Source organism: Clupea harengus, chromosome 15, assembly GCF_900700415.2.
Source record: "Clupea harengus chromosome 15, Ch_v2.0.2, whole genome shotgun sequence".
Taxonomy (NCBI): Eukaryota; Metazoa; Chordata; class Actinopteri; order Clupeiformes; family Clupeidae; genus Clupea; species Clupea harengus.
This window is the reverse complement of record NC_045166.1, coordinates 3,414,733-3,432,220: the sequence shown is the minus strand read 5'-3', so window position 1 is coordinate 3,432,220 and position 17,488 is coordinate 3,414,733. Positions and strand designations below refer to the sequence as shown.

The 17,488-nt window shown below is 44.6% G+C and overlaps 1 protein-coding gene across 1 annotated transcript in view; it reads right to left on the bottom strand.

Annotated features, from left to right (window-relative positions):
* Positions 1-17,488, bottom strand: part of nt5dc1 (5'-nucleotidase domain containing 1) — a 51,562-nt gene that overhangs the window by 14,750 nt on the left and 19,324 nt on the right. Inside the window, exons 7-8 of the mRNA XM_012821418.3 lie at positions 6,853-7,027; positions 4,509-4,606 (exon numbers count right to left, since the gene is read on the bottom strand). Of these exons, the coding sequence (XP_012676872.2) occupies positions 4,509-4,606; positions 6,853-7,027 (273 nt within the window). The remainder of the gene's footprint in view (positions 1-4,508; positions 4,607-6,852; positions 7,028-17,488) is intronic.

The window sequence follows — 17,488 nt, the reverse complement described above, 5'->3', positions numbered from 1 at the left end:
TGAGCTAGAATAAAGTAGACGCAATATTTCAGAGCTTGTCTGGTTGATTACTGAAAGCTGTAACCTGGAAAATATGGTGGCTAAGCGAACATACTGTAAAAGTTTGATTGATAGGACCAAAAAATACAGAGAGTGTAGCAGTCATTGCAATATAAGGGCTACTGTTGGCCCTCACTCGCCTGACTGTGTTCTCCCACAGACAGCCACAGGCCTTGGGTTTCCCACTCGGAGTGGATTCCTGCGTAACTGCTGGTAAGTGTTATGGCAGCCATTCCATCAGAGGAGTTGGGCACAGCAGAAGCGGGTGATTAGAAACAGACCAATCACGGCTCGGCCCTTTCCTGTGGACTCCCCCCGCCCACACCTCCTGGGGCCAGACTTCATCCACTCACTCTTCTAGGGTCTGAAGTCTGAGAGTGATTTCACTTCGCTGCTCTGTTTCAGCATGACTAATAACCCAAGAGATATCTCACACACAAACACACACCCCCCCACACACACACACACACACTACTACACACAAACTTTCCATTCAACTCCAAGGCCTTCAGACTAGCATACTGGTTCTACATCATCTGTTAACCCTGATGGCTACCTCATGGAAGCCTTCACACTTGATAGCACATTTCTGAAACCTTTCTAAACTTCACGTTCACAAAAAAAATAAATCTAAGAGCAAAAGAAGTATGGCAAGAAAAAATATCAGCCGACAAAATGGGTCTGGCAGGAGCTTCAACACTTTTAGTGAGTAATCACACAAAATACTTTACTTGTAGTCTCCGATGGCTCTCAGCCAAGATAAGAGAGAGAGGAACTGAACGCCACAGCTCCCAGATCATTACTCATGCTCTGAAAACCTCTGGGAGGCCCCGGAAAGCTCCATTTGAAAATAAACCAAACAGGTCTCCAAATGTTAGGTCATGTAACTTGCACTTCGTTTAATTAATTACAAGGCGCACATTTAAATCAAGCCACTAAGACCATCCCACTGACTCCACTTAATCCATTTAATTTTACTTTTAGTTTCATGCAGAGTATAGCCATATCTGCTGTACTTTTTGTACTAACTGCATCTGGAATTGAATGAATTCAATGAATATTAACAAAACAGGCATTGTCTTCAAGTATGTGTCAAGTATGTTTATCTGTCTGTTTCTGTACTCGTCTCAAAGGCAACAAGACTGAACGTATGAGTCAAACAAATATGTGAATAGTTACACAACTAGTATGTGTATGTCTTATCTTGTTTTTGGAGGAGGTCCACGTTTTGGAAAGAAATGGGGGGCGAAATGCTGTTTGGTGCAACATACTAACAGCTTTGGGAGGAACGACCCCTATCCAACTTATTGCAAATTACATCCATTCTTGGACGGCAGAAAAGCTTACATTCTTGTAAAAGTTTAACAGTCTGTAAACACTGTGGTAGAGGCCAAAAGACACATGTAAATACATATGATCCAACACAGATGAACATACAAGAGCACAAGAGCACACGCACACACGCACACACACACACACACACACAGAGAATCTCAAGTTAGAATGGAATGAGATGAAAACTGTGGCACAAGAGTTTTCACTATAAGAGTGGCTTGGAGCAAATGTTTACTGCCGAATTCCAAAACTGTAGACAGTGGAGTGCTAATCTAATATGGGGCTGACCGTTTGTTGCCCCGCTATTTCGAAGTTCAAGTGGTGTGTAGTTTTGTGTATTCAATATTCACTATCTTCTATCACAATCAAGAAGATACACACACTAAATTGTAGCTCTTTTTCTGAGATGCTGAATACGTTGAAGCTCTGAATGAAGTGTGGAGTTGTGTCTGGCGTTTCCCTAGTGTGCTACTTTCTGCTAGTGGTGCTGACTCCACTCATGTCATGGTCGCTGGCATCTCTGGCAGCTATGGGCACTTGTGGCCACACCGGTGAAGCTGGCACTAATGAAGTAATGTGAGCCTGAAGGCTTTCCCATGATGATGGGTCTGTTGCCAAATGAAATGCTTGAATACATGACTGAACACATCTCATGAAACCTGAGACTCAAACCACTGTGGCTTGGACTTCCAATGAGATTCAATGATCTTCACAATTTATAAACTCAACCACGTTTCAATATGATAGGGGACAAGTTGGATTTGAGTGAACAACATATTCTTGCTTCCAGCTTTTTAGATCCCACTAATATACCATGCATCAAGGATGCTCCATTAAACCCTGAGGGTCATTTTCTCTACCACAGAGGAGGAGTCTATGGCGATCAATCACAGGACAAGGCTTTACTCTTGCAACCAGGCGCACAGTAGGAGACAGCGGCTTCACAAAGTTGATCCACTAGTCTCTCATTAGTTCAGAGAAGTCGAAGATTCTTAGAGACCCAAGATACCCAAATTGATGTCACATCAAAATCAATGGCTTGCCCTGCATTGGTGTCATTCCAAGTAATAGTGGCAAACATTCAGAATCTTACATCTTGTAACGTGTCGCCAATTCATCTTCCCCAACCATCCCAGTTAGATTCTATCTCCGCATTATTATTTACTAGTTTACTAGAGCAGAGTGAGATAGCCCTGTCTCTAGCTAGCTCACTCTGCATTATTATTAAGTTAAATAGAGCAGAGACAGGGCTAGTTCACTCTGCTCTAGTTAACTAGTCAATAATAATGCAGACAGCGCTAGCTCACTCTGCTCTATTTAACTCAATAATAATGCAGACAGAGCTAGCTCACTCTGCTCTAGTAAACTCAATAATAATGCAGACAGCGCTAGCTCACTCTGCTCTAGTAAACTAGTCAATAATAATGCAGAGTGAGCTTGCCCTGTCTACATTATTATTTATTAGTTTACTAGAGCAGAGTGAGCTAGCCCTGTCTGCATTATTATTGAGTTTACTAGAGCAGAGTGAGCTTGCGCTGTCTGCATTATTAGTTAACTAGAGCAGAGTGAGCTAGCGCTGTCTGCATTATTATTGACTAGTTTACTAGAGCAGAGTGAGCTAGCGCTGTCTGTAGCTCAGGTCTAAACCTCTCAGCTTTACAGCCAAACTGTCAACAAGAGAGGTATCTACACTGTTCTTGACCTCTGATATACTGAGATAGGAACATGACTTCAGGAAAGTAGCACTCAGTTATCAATCTTTAAGGTAAGATATAGATAGGCCTGTATCAAACATATAAAGCACAGAAATCAACAACTTAGAGTTTCTTCTTCTTTTTTATTTATTTAAATAAACTGCTCTAGTGGTATTGTCAAACACCCCCTTAAACTCTCATCTCAACAATCATATTATTCAACAGAGATCACGGCAACATTCAAATTCCTTATCAAATTTGAGCCACGGAGAAAAGGGTGCTTGAGAGAGGAGTACTGCATATCTGCACCAGACACGGTGGCCAGTTGGGGAGCGACACGAGGCAGTAACGAGCTGGACTGAGATGACAGAGGAACAGACCACCAGACACGGTGGCCAGTTGTGCCTGCGTGGCGAGGCTCAGACCACCAGACACGTGGCCAGTTGTGCCTGAGATAACAGAGGAACAGACCACAAGACACGGTGGCCAGTTGTGCCTGCGTAGCCAGGCTCAGACAGTGAAGGCGGGGGGAGTTCCTAGTCTGCCGACTTGCTGAATTTCAGCCTCATCCCCTCCACATGATCTCGCTCAGGAAACTGATCCAGATGGGGAGCGACCAAGAATGACAGACTGATACGAGCGCAGCAGAGGAACACCAGCTGAGACGGGGCTCAGCCAACCCCAGAGTTCGCCTCGAGGTACAAATCTGAATAGGAGCGCTGAGCCCCAGATACAATGAGCACAATCATAAGCCCTCATTTCAAAACATCTGCAAGGAGCCTGCGGGACACAGCGTGGCATTATTAAGATGGGAAGAAAAACACGCTGCGCTCGCGCTGCAATTAAACCCGATGCAAGACAAACACGACGAGGGCCAGGCCCACTTACTGATTAGGATACTTGAGCCTGGGATACTATCTGAAGAATAACACTTTAGTCAGCATGTTTCTTCTCAAACAGGAAACTCTGGGACGCAGTCCTACCAGAACCTTCCAAAATCAGCTCAGGGAGTTCAGAGGGCTGAGAAAGGGAAAGTGTGCAGTAATCCCTCTCACAAGGTCTGCAGTTTGAAGAAAATAGGCCACAGTATGGCAGCATGACGTGAAGCTAGGCATGACCAGTATGGGGAGTTCTGGTCCTTTGCAAGAGGTGCACTATTTCAATCACATTGACTAACAACTGCAAAGCTAGTCAGTTGGGACCTACAAAAAAAAAGGCATTTACAAAGACAAATTCATTCTAAAGATTTCATCCAATTCAAAATTATTTCTGGCCCTCCAACCACAACACACAAAAGCACTAAGAGGATTTACACTTACTTTTAGTCAGCCTACGATGCACAACATGTATATAGTCCACATAGTAACATCACATGATACATTCAGAAATATGTATAATTGTATTTGTAAGAGTCAGTATACTGGACACCCCATAACTCACCCAGTGTTCTGAAAGGCCTCTGCTGAGGCACCAGCGAGAAGAAGCCGGGCTTCAAGGCATTGGTGATTATGACATCAAACAGCTCCTCAAAGTCTTTCCTGAAAAAGTCACAGTACAAAAATATTCAACATAGCTAAGCCTGAGGTCACACTTTGGCCAGTGTGAGTCGTTGGGACAGAAGAAAACATTGCCTTTCATGTAAATATGACTCTGTGGAACACAGTGTGTGGAATAAAATAAAAAAAAATACAGCTGGAATGCGTCTAAACTAAACATAATTGAGAGGGAGGGAGACTGCATGCAGAGTCCTTCGAGGGTTAGTGGGGATATTGTATTAAAGTTCTCCGTCCAAATGCCCCCAGAAGAAGCATCCTGTCTCCGGGGCTTCTTCTTCAAGAAGAGCTGCCTCATGGGTGTAGTGGGCTATGTTTGCCCTTCTCTGCTCCCTGACTTACGTACTTTACAATTTCAAGGGAAAAAAAACTGCAAGGCTTTCCACTGCAGGCTTACGTGGACAGATGGAGCTGAAGCCAAGTCAGGTCATGAGGAGGAGGAGACCATAAACCCCTTTATCACACAGATGGAAAAGCCACATGGAGGGAAATGTCCAAAGTCCACCTTAAGTGAAATTTGTCTGCTCTGGAATTTCCAAAATAATTCCTGCAACAATTGTCTGGACAGGATTTGATATTAGCTATTAGCAATTAGCTTAGACAAGCCAATATGGAAGAAAGGAAAGAAGAAAAAAAGAGGAAGAAAGTGAGGACGAAGAAAAAGAAGAAGACAAAGTAATAACTCCAAATGGGGAACAAAAACTCCATCCCTGATGATGGCACACTGCTCTACACATGGTGGTTCCTCTGCATCATGCGTGAGCACATTCTCCCGTCATTAGGAGGTCAGAAAGTAGGGCAGCAAAGGTGACAGGAAGCTGTGGAGGTAGCCGCAGTCTGGTTGTGTGGCACATCATAGCGGCCGCATGCAAGCCCAAGGCTCCCAGATCTCAGAGGCCTAAGAACGTGTGGCCTCTCCCAGGGGGCCGGTACTTTGACAGGCCCCAGGAAAACAGTGCCTCACTGACAGATTCAGGACCCAGCTGAGTGACTGAACGCTTTCCTCCAGATGGTCAGGGGTGGATATGCCTGCTGGTATGGGTTTAGAGGAGGCCTCAGGGGGGGAAGGGTGGTGGTGGTGGTGGTGGTGCTGCATTTACTTGGTGCTTAAGCTACAGCACTCAACCGAAAGGTTCATATACAGGCCAACGTATGCCACTGAACAAAGCCCTCTTATTCACAGCTCTTGTGATGGACAAGACCCTGCCTGATAGGCCTGTTTTTTTTCCCCCCTGAGCTTATTGTGACATAAATCTATGTCTCCAGGTCTTGTTAACCTGCTCTTATGAATACGGCCCTATGCTCTGGTACAGCGACCAACCTGCCCGTGCAGAGGTGGCACATGCTCAGAGGTGAAAGGTCACTAGGACACCAGGGACAGCGGGAGCAGCTGTGGCAGCAGGGGCTTCTGGGAGAGCAGCGAGCGAGCTAGCGAGCGGCCAGGCCTGGTTATTTGACAGGAAATTACTGAGGGAAAAACTTGTGCCACAGGAATCCCCAGAGGCCCAGCGGGCGTCCAGAACGAACGCCTTCTCCTTCCAAACCCCCCCCGCCACTGAGCAGCTCCCCCCTCCACACAATGCTCAGTCCCCCCCACACTGTCATAACACAAGCTGCGGACCCTCTGGCCAGGTGGTTGCTGGACACACTACCACTCTGGACTGGGGCCATTTTAATAGAACAGAGCTTCTGTGAGGCTGGAGCTCTGATAAACTAGCACACATGTCTGTGGGACATCTGCTTAAGAGCCTGGCCACGGCTGTAAGAGGGAGCGGGCTCTAATAACAGCCTGCCGACCACAGCCAGCACCACCACGGCCACAGACAAAGGACAGAGCCCCAATAGCAACCGCTTACACTGCTAGTGCTGATGGGATGGAAGAGAGGGGGCTGCGGGTGGGGAGGTGTGTGTGTGTGTGTGTGTTTATATGTGTGTGTGTGTGTGTGTGTGTGTGTGTGTGTTTATATGTGTGTGAGTGTGTGAGTGTGTAAGTGTGTGTGAGTGTGTAAGTGTGTGTGTGTGTGTGTATATATGTGTGAGTGAGTGTGTGTGTGTGTGTGTGTGTGTGTGTGTGTGTGTGTGTGCATGCGTATGTGTGAGTGTGTGTGTGTGTGTGCGTGCGTATGTGTGAGTGTGTGTGTATGTGTGAGAGAGAGAGCGTTACGCAAGTGCCATGAGTTGAAGAGTTGATAGGGTGGAGGAGGAAGTGGAGTGTGCAGGAGGTGACTCACCCCAGGATGTGCTCACACACCAGTCTGCAGTAGTCGCTGTGGGAGCTGGTGATGAGGAGCAGCACCTTGCCGGCGTCCTTCATCCTGCGCAGCCAGGCCTTGACTGCGTCCGAGCAGGGCTGCAGGTAGCGGCCCGGGTTCTGCTTCACGCTGGGGAAGTACGTCCCAGCATCCTCTGATGAACAAACACAAACAGCAGGATTTACTACAAAATGTCAGTGTTTTCTAATGTTGCTCCGTATGTGTACAGAGGTTTGTGATGACTAAATGCATCACACATAGGACAAAAGAGTTTAACTTTGATCCTCCTTGGCTCACTGAGAATCTAGCTAACAACCAGCCAATCAGGAGCTGCATCTGAGCATTAAATACAAATCACAGACACATAGTAGGTACGATATGAGCAGTAAATACAAACCACAGACACAGAGTAGTATATGAGCAGTAAATACATATCACAGACACAGAGTAGTATATGAGCAGTAAATACAAATCACAGACATAGAGTAGGTACCATATGATGAATAGTTTCTACGTTTTTTTCTACATGGTATTACAAAGAGAGTTGTGATGTAATTTATCTGTAGATATAACCATGAAGCCGACGTTAAAAGAATGTGTAGGCCAGATGCTGGACTCAGTAGGGAGTGAGTGTTTCCGTCTGTTTAGCTTAATAGCTTTACCATTGATATGGGTATGGCTGCAGTATATTCAGTCATCACAACCATATTGTGCTTCCTTCAGTTAGGTTAGTCAGTTAGGGTGGTTAGTGATTCAGTCATTTTACAATCATTTCCCAACAACCACCATCCAAATAACACATTCCACGGGATTCTGCTCTGTTCCCTGTGAGTCTCCCTTATGAGTAGAGGGATGAGTCATCCACCCACTAATTTCATTAGAATATAATACGCAGAAGATGTTCCGATTCACAGTTCATACGCTGGCTTAGAAAAACAAAAAGACTTTAAAGGCTAAGTTTTACGAAATCAGTGCTAACGAGGGATAGAAGAGGACATTGAGGAATCTGAGGAAGATCTTCAATCCTCGCCTTCACTGACACACATGGTGGCATTTAAGTATATTTTTTTCACAAAACCAAAAACAAAAAGGTTAAACTAAATTTTCACATTTTCAGTAAAAAAATCCCATCTGTCTAGATATTGCAGGTGTTTGATGTTTTCCCAAAGCCTGTCGCTGACATTACCTCAGGTGACTCAAGCAGCCCGAGAAGTAAATGAAGTAAGTCTGAGGTCAACATTTGGAATTCATTAGAGATTAAGTGAGACATGAAGAAGGCAAAACCATACTCTCCCTCGAACGACAGAAAGCTGCCAGCACAGGAAGTGCGTTAGTGTTTACAATGGGGAGAAAGAATGTGGAGCGTATGTGAGAAGTGGGACACGTCTATTTTCATAAGTAGAGGGAGAAAAGGCTTCAGAGAACACACAGCACACCCGAAACAGACACAGCGTAGAGGAGGCCACCAGGAGCTCACCTGGGGGCTCAGCACAGGTACCAAAGCATCACAGTGGGGGCGTCACAACAGACTTCTACCCCCTACAACAGACTTCTACCCCCCTACAACAGACTCCTACCCCTCCACAACAGACTCCTACCCCCCCAACAACAGACTCCTACCCCCCTACCCCTCTACAACAGACTCCTACCCCCCCCTCAACAACAGACTCCTACCCCCCTCTACAGCTCAAGCCTGTGGCTTGTGGGGTGAAATGGTGGTCAGGAAATACTAAAGGCTTCAGACCCAGCTGAAACCACACTCAAATCTGTACATTTCTCTGCACTGAAGCTCAGTCAGTTGGAAAATTGTGAACTGTGCCCAACAATCACGTAAGTCTCTTAACATGTCTTTAAATCTCTCTGTGTAATGTACTTCAAAGCTATGACCTGGCTAAGGCCTCAGCTTTAACTTCCATTAAAAAGCGAACCCTCCTCATAACACACACGGCAGACATGAGAGATGATTTTTCTACCAACACTACCCTCTGGTGGTAGGGTCGACACACTTCAACACTAAGGGGAACCCATGTCCACCCAAGTTGATTCCAGGGTTTCCGCTAGGATTTTTTCTTGCCACCCCAGTGTCCAGAAAGAATTAATTTTACCAGACCAATTAGAAACTTGTATCTGACAATCAAAATAATATTTCTATTCATTGCCAATACCGCACATGTGGGGAAGGCTTTAAGGGCCGAGCTCAGACTGAAGCTTCACAGAGAACAAAACGTGAGATTTTATTAATCAATAACAGTGATTCTGTAATGTCCACAAATGTTTTGCATGAGCATTATTACCAGACATTTTGACCAGCCAGTTATTAATGTATCCGTTTTTTTATACATTTTACCAGGCAAAACCCGGTAATAACCAGCTAACGGAAACCTTGGTTGATGCATATAACACAGCAACCATGAGATCATTCACAAGTAGCCTAGTGTGAACTGGACACAGAGATGCCACAAGACTTGTTTGACTCCCCTGCGTGCATTCATGAAAGCAAACAGTGCACAATACACTTTCCACTATCACTTTCAATTGATGCTCACGCTTAACAACAGTTAACAACTTTAACTTAACAGTTTTTTTCATCCCTCTCATTTGTCTATTCTCTATGAAACATGTTTGTCATATTGCTCAATACTGATCAGTGTGGGTTAATGTAGGACATGGTAGGTACTGCGTGGTCTTTTTCCACTGCAACTAAGGCCACATTACTACTGCTGCTCACATAACATCCCAACAGTGGAGATGCTGCCAAACTGCCAATCCCTGCAGCCTACATCTGGACCTCAGCACAGCTAGGGGTGTGAGAGTGGTGCTTCAGTGGTCTGTGTGGGACACTACCTGACAGAGGGACAGAACATTCAAATGGAACCTCACAGAACGTTCTGGATTTCCAGCATGGACAACACACATTGGGACCACACACAGGGGGACAACACACAGTGGGACCACACACAGCGGGACAACACAACACACAGTGGGACCACACACAGCGGGACAACACAACACACAGTGGGACCACACACAGTGGGACAACACAACACACAGTGGGACAACACAACACACAGTGGGACAACACAACACACAGTGGGACAACACAACACACAGTGGGACAACACAACACACAGTGGGACAACACAACACACAGGGGGACAACACAACACACAGTGGGACAACACAACACACAGGGGGACAACACAACACACAGTGGGCCTGTGTGAGATTTCTGTTGGCGAGAGGTCACGGGTGTGGCCACCATGACCCGCCTAGACTGTTGGTGCTGTTGGCACCTCATAGGCTGACCCACAGGAGGCCCTTGTGGGATTACTGGGGACTAGAGCAAGTACAGATGCCCAGAGTAAATCCAAAGTAGTCCTTCTTGCCAAAACCCATCATCACACACCATTACATCATATAAATCACCTATACACAGGCCAATATATAAGGCATCCTATATCTACCTATACACAGGCCAATATATAAGGCATCATATATCCACCTATACACACAGGCCAATATATAAGGCATCATATAATCACCTATACACAGGCCAATATATAAGGCATCCTACTTGGAAGCTTAATTCCACCAACTCACTTGGTCCCTTTCCATCTCCACTGTGACCTGTCCATCGGATCCCCCTAAAAAGTTCTCTGCTTACTGCTGCCAATTCTCACCAAACAGTTTTCCCTAGCCACTGTCTCATGAGTGTGTTTGCTCTAGGAGTTCAGGCCTTGAACACTAGAAAAGCCCCTTGAGACAATGGCATTGTTCATTATGCCATGCTTACAAGAGGAAAATCGAGGACCATCTCACGAACAATAACCCAAGGAGAGTGTGGAAGGGAATTCAAAACCTCCCTTCCCCCCACATTTGACCCGCATCAGTTTGCATACGGAGCAAGCAGGTCCATTGAAGATGCAATCGCCGTAGCCCTCCACACCGCACTGAGCCACCTGGAACTCCGAGGAACCTATGTAAGAATGCTCTTCATAGACTACAGCTCAGCATTTAATACCATCATTCCAGACATACTAGTCAGCAAACTAGCTGCACTAGGCCTCTCCCCCTCCATCTGCACCTGGATAAAGGACTTCCTCACAAACCGCACCCCAAACTGTGAAGCTCTTCCCCCACCTCTCCTCCACCATCACGCTCAGCGCTGGCTCTCCACAAGGCTGTGTGCTGAGCCCACCACTATACTCCTTGTACCCACATGACTGGCCCATCCAAACCAACACCATCACCACATTTTCTGATGACCCCACTGTGATTGGACTCATCTCAGGAGACGACGAATCAGCGTACAGAGGTGAGGTACAGAAACTGGCAGTGTGGTGCTCAGACAACGATCTGTCACTGAACACCACAAAAACGAAAATAACTAATTCTGGACTACAAGAAGCGAAGCACAACTCCACTGCGGCAGACAAGAGAGCCCTCCAAAGACTCATCAGCACAGCTCAAAAAAACATCACCGGCTGCTCACTGCCCTCCCTAGAGATCATTGCCCGCTCCCGCTTCCTCGGCAGGGCCAATAACATCATGAAAGACTCATCTCACTCAGGCCACCACCTGTTTACTCTCCTGCCCTCGGGCAGACGGTACAGGTTCTCCAGGGCACGAACCACGCGTCTAAAGGATCGTTTTTTCCCCGACCGCCATCAGAACATTAAACACAGACATGCACTAAACGTTGAATTTCATTGTGCAATATTAATACACTAATCACCTTATTCGACTGCAAGTCACTTATGCCATCTCAGTAACCTTACACATGTGTATAAACAAAATGTAACTGTATTTATTGTGAACCACCTCAGGGAACTACGTGTAATCTATGCCATCGTACTTTGAACTCTTAACATATATTTCTTTTAGCGATTTGCACTATTTTTAGTTATTTGTACTATTGTTGTGTTATATGTTGTTGTTGTGTTATATGTTGTCCCTCGTCGCACCAACAGGAGCAGCGCTCCACATTTCATTGTATCCAGATACAATGACAATAAAGGCTTTTCTATTCTATTCTATTCTATTCCACAATAGCACTCCAGAACTACAGTACAAAATGCTTCATGAACTGTGACTGTTCCCATTGATTCATTCGAAAATCAGTACTATTATAAGATCAGTGCTAATATAACAGATCCAGTTGTCAAATACAATTATAGCAAAAAACACTTTGCTTTTCATTATTTTAATTCGATCACTCATAGAAGAAATCAATCCATATTGTGCCCATTTAGTGTCCCCTACATAATAGTCTACTAAATATACAGACAATTCTTTTGCCAGAATGTGTCTGGATGTTTCCCAATAGATTGATCAAATCACCACTTGTTTGCAATTGCAAATATCACTTACACCTCTTTGTATTTACAAACCATCTGGAAATCTTCATGGCCCTATTAATTACATAAAGTGTTTACGTTTCTCTTCATTCACACATTGTTTGTGTCTCTACACCTAGGCTGCGACCCAGGTGACTACAGCGGTAATTCGCCAAGTCATGGTAAGTGGACAAACAGGCAGACATGATGCCCTCTTCTGGTTCATCCTGGGACTGCATCTGACCTAATAAAATACAGTACCTCGATACTGTTGTTCACCCTCATGATCATGCAAATATCAGGCCACAACTTAAAACAAAACACAGACACAACAGTTTTTTGTTTGAAAATAATGAAACCATTGGGGAATCACTTTTCCTTGATACAGTTTGTTTTTCTAACTCAGCCTTATCACTTATATTTCACAGTTTAAAAGAATCAAGTCCAGTGGACTTCATTGTAATGTCTTACTAAGTTCATGGCTGTGCTTAGTATTGTGCAAAACATGAACTAACTATTCACCCATTCAAAGCCTGGAGGTTCAGTTAATATCTATTGTAAAGATGAAAGGATCTATGGTGCTAAATACAAGTGTCAGTTTTATCTTTTACTTCGGCGTATGCCGTATGTATTGGAACCGGTTGCTCTTGGTCAGGACATTAATCGTATATGCAGTATGTATTTAGTGAACAGATATGTCTCTGGAAGAACAGAACTGATATGTACATTACAAATGCAATCAAGCAGAGGTAGCGGAGGTTAGTGTAATCAGATTAGCAGCTGTGCATGTGATGCGAGTCTCTGTCCAGTTATAGGAACTGCTTGGGGAGGAAAGGTGAGCTTTTTCTTATGGGCGAATAGAAGCATCTTTCAGAAGGAGGTTTTTGGAAAAAAGATCATTTGTAGGGTGTGATGCGGCGTGAGCCTAGAGCTTCCCCCCTGCCCTTCTGCATGGTCACGTCTCACACAGATCCCACATGGTGACATCACACCGATCACACAGTGACGCAGCCGATGTTGCTCTCGGCTGACTCCCTGCTGAGAGCTTAGCATTTCCCCTCATGAGATGTTGCTGCTCTGAACCAGACAAAGATGGCAGAAGTGGAGATTCCTGGCTATGTAGAATTGGCAAAGCAATGTAGAACCAAATGAGTATATTGCGTGGTAAGTGGATCTTTGCCAGTCTCTGTCAGATGTACACTCTGGCAAGCTTTCTTGACATGTGGTTCTCCCACTGGAGATCATGCAAGACTGTTAGTTCCACAAAACCTGAAATAATGTGACAGTATTAATGGTAGAGCTGTTTAGAACAAGAGTGGGGGATAGATGGGTGCATTACTTAAGTCAACTTGCATCTTCATGGTTTAAATGGTGTAGAGCTTTAAGTGGTTCAAAGTGCACCAGGTTACCAGGTTACCAGGTTCTCCTCTTGCCCATTGGCAGCTCAGGGATGATGTGTCGAAAGCAGAGCAGAAATCAACAAAGAGTCGTGATCAATGCACCAAGAGTGTCATGACGCAGTAAGTTGTGTAGGCCTGGATGTCCGTAGGGTCATCTTCAGATCTCTTCATCCTACCAGCAAACTGCCAGAGTAGTTGTGTATTGGGGATTTCAGGAGGGACCTGACCAGACATTCCATTTACAGTGATATTGATAACTATTATAACGTAAAAATGATCTTCGTCATTCTAGGCTGAGTACCACTGCATTCCGTGATTAGAAATCCACTGGAATGGACAACACCGTAGCAAACGATCTTTGATTATGTGACTAAATGCATGGCTGTTGGATAGTTTGACTGCTCATGATCTTAACCGGCACAGCAGATCCAGCAGGTGGTGCTGTTGGACGTTTACAGTATCTCTCCAAAGAAGCATTCTCTCACTCTGCCCCATGTCTCTCTGCCTCCCTCTCTCCTCTCTTTATCCCTTTCCCCTCTTCATCACACACATATACCAGCTACCACAAGCCAATGCAATTGCATTTCTAACAAAGCAATATGCAATGATCTGCAACTTACCAAAGTTTAACAATTATTGCAATGTTTTGCCAAATCAAAATCTGCAATACGCAATTAACCGTGGTAATTCAAGTTCTTGCAGGTTGTGTGGGTGACTTGGGGTCATTTCTGCAATGTGCCCTTCTGTGTGATGCTCAAAAGGTAATTTCCTCCGGAGATAAACATCCTCTCTGACAAAAGAGATGGCAAGAAATGAGGGTCATACACAAGCAGAGAGAGAGGGAGAGAGAGAGGGGGAGAGAGAGAGGAGGGGAGAATGAGAGTCTGCGGCCCTTTGGTGGACACCGTTCCACAGGAGATCTTATCCTGCCCTGCTAACTGGGCTGCATGTTCCGTGAGAATCAAAGCCTACAAAATGTCCAGCTTTACAAAAACAAAATTTGTACTTTTTTTTAAAAGCACAGAGGCAATTTCCCTTGACCACCCACAATTGGTAAACGCTCATGGTTTTAGAAAGTGGGAAAGCATTTACAGGAAGTTATTTCAGACCATTTTCACAGCAGAATAGTTTGTCCAAGAATGTCCTACTGGACATCAAAGCAATTTCACCTGCGTAAGAGCTCCCCCCACACACTCTTAAAATATGACAAGTAGACAAAGCCCACTACATCATACTATTATTATAAATCTTTGACAGCTTCTTGGCTTCAACACACAGACATTCTGAAATAAGAAATGCAGCCATTGCAAAAAAGTCTAGAAATATTCTGTAGGTAACTCGTCAGTTAGAGAATGTTGTGATACTTGTGTCTGAGACACAGAACACAGGTCAAACACACCCAAATGTTCTGATATTTGTGTCTGAGACACAGAATACAGGTCAAACACACCCAAATGTTCTGGTCCCTTACTGTGCAATGTGGAGACCCACAGGAGACACAAAAGCTCTGAGCTGAGTTCACTCATCAACTAGGGTGTGCAGGAGACTGTCTCATGTCAAAGGGAACTTTCTCCATCAGTCTCATATTCAATGGAGACAGACAGAGAGAGAGACACTCGTTTAATATAGACCTCACAACAATCCCATTTTAAAGAGCACAAGCACGGGATGTGAGATATCAATAGTCTATCAAAGTGCAAATTACAATCCAGAGCAGAGCCATTTTCAACCACAGGCAGGGCTACCAAAGATCTAACTGCCTTTTATCATTCCCAAAATCAGAACTGAAGTCTTGTAATAGAAGTGCTTCAGTATTACCATACTATCATGTCACTGAAGATTAGGGCTGAACGATTTGGGAAAATAATCTAATTGCGATTTCCCCCCCCCCCCCCCCCCCCCAATATTGCGATTGCGATTTAATATGCGATTTTTTTATTGTATCCTCTTTTTTTTCCCAGACAAAACGTAATTAATTATTTAAATATGACCAACACAATATTAGATACATTTTGTCTAAAATATTCTTATTTAATTGCTCATTACAGAATTTGTATTTAACTGCTCATTACAGAAACAAGAACAACAAATCGATGGCTTTGCCACTGTGCATTTAAGTAATTTAAACAAAGTCATTGTAAGTATAAACACAAGGCATGCACTTTTTAAACACTGTGTGCAAAATGTACCATCTTAAGAAATTTCTTTAGACCACGTTGTAATCGCGGACGTTAGAAAATCGCGTTTTATCATATCGCGATTTTATCGCAAATGCAATTAATCGTTCAGCCCTACTGAAGATCACGGACCATCTCTAAGGTAAAGAGAGAGCTGCAGGTCATTGGACTGAGTTCAGTTAAAACTACATTGTCCATGTGAACACACATCTTATGCCAAGTAAGGGCCATGCATTCAATCAGCGTGCACAACTAGTGCATTCTTAGCCAACAGTCAATGAAGCATATATTCTCACACAGAAAGGGAGTTTTGCATGTTGTTCTAAAGATACCTTACCTCACTTAACCTTCACCCATTTCCTCACTGTACCTATTTTCACCATGGGAAAACTACTCAATCTTTCAATTCTAGCCAAATTTACCAAAAGTACCACAGAGTGCAGCCCCAGGCCATTTCCCCCTGTTGTGTATGGCAGAGGACAGGAAGAGCCTTCATTTGTGGTGATAAGTATAAGCTACGCTCTGAAGCAAATCCTTTTTTTCCCTCTTCGCTCCCTGCGCTGCTACAGTCATGCCCAAAGTCATGTGACAGCCTGTCTGCTCTAAACTCCCAACTCTGGTCTCTTGATGAGGATGAGCTCCACGGCAGACGCTCTGCACATGCAGTGAAGCCCACACCTCCAGCGGGTGACCACAGACTCCCTGCCTGCCTGCCTGTCTCGCTGTGACGGGTCAGACAGATCACGATCATGCCTTTCCACTGGAGTGGTCAGCCATGTGAATGGCCCCGTTTGGTGACTCAGCATCACAGATTGGCATCAAACCCATTCTTTTCTTCCCTCTCTCTCTCTCTCTCTCTCTCTCTCTCTCTCTCTCTCTCTCTCTCTCTCTCTCTCTCTCTCTCTCTCTCTCTCTCTCTCTCTCTCTCTCTCTCTCTCTCTCTCTCTCTCTCTCTCTCTCTCTCTCTCTCTCTCTCTCTCTCTCTCTCTCTCTCTCTCTCTCTCTCTCTCTCTCTCTCTCTCTCTCTCTCTCTCTCTCGCCTTTAGTGAACGTGGCAAAGAGCAGTTTTCCAAACAAAATGAGACAATGCAACCATGAAAAGCCCTTGTAAAAGACCAGCATTGCGATGACTGGAAATAGAATGTGCTCTTCAATTTTAAATTCCTTTAAGTTATCACAGGCAAAACACTAATGAAGTTATCACAGGCAAAACACTAAATTCATTGGAATTTGGATGGTTAAGTATTTCCGTATGTGCCTTACCACAATTGATTATTTTTTTTCTACACCAGTTGAAATGGTAACCTCTAGTGACCGAAAAAGCAAAGCAAATATAGGCATTGACCAAATGAGAAAAGAAGAATGCGTGGCAATGAAGAAATGCGAGAGCGGTTTCTGGGATACCCAAGTGAGGTGAAGAAGGGAGACACTGACGCCAGTTGCACAGTCATGCCCTCTTTGAGGGAAAAGTGTGGACTTAGCAATCTGTCATTACAAAAACCCAAGCTAGGCATCAACATGCCTGGGTGGGTCTAGAACATTTGACTTCCCAACTGGAGAGATCCAGACAGATCTAACAGCTGACAACACCATGAGCAAACAGCAAACCATCCCTTCCCAGGAGATGAGATGTTGGTACACACGGCCTCCATACTCTCCTAGAGATTTGTGTAATTGCACTGCTGAGCCTCTATGAAGTGAT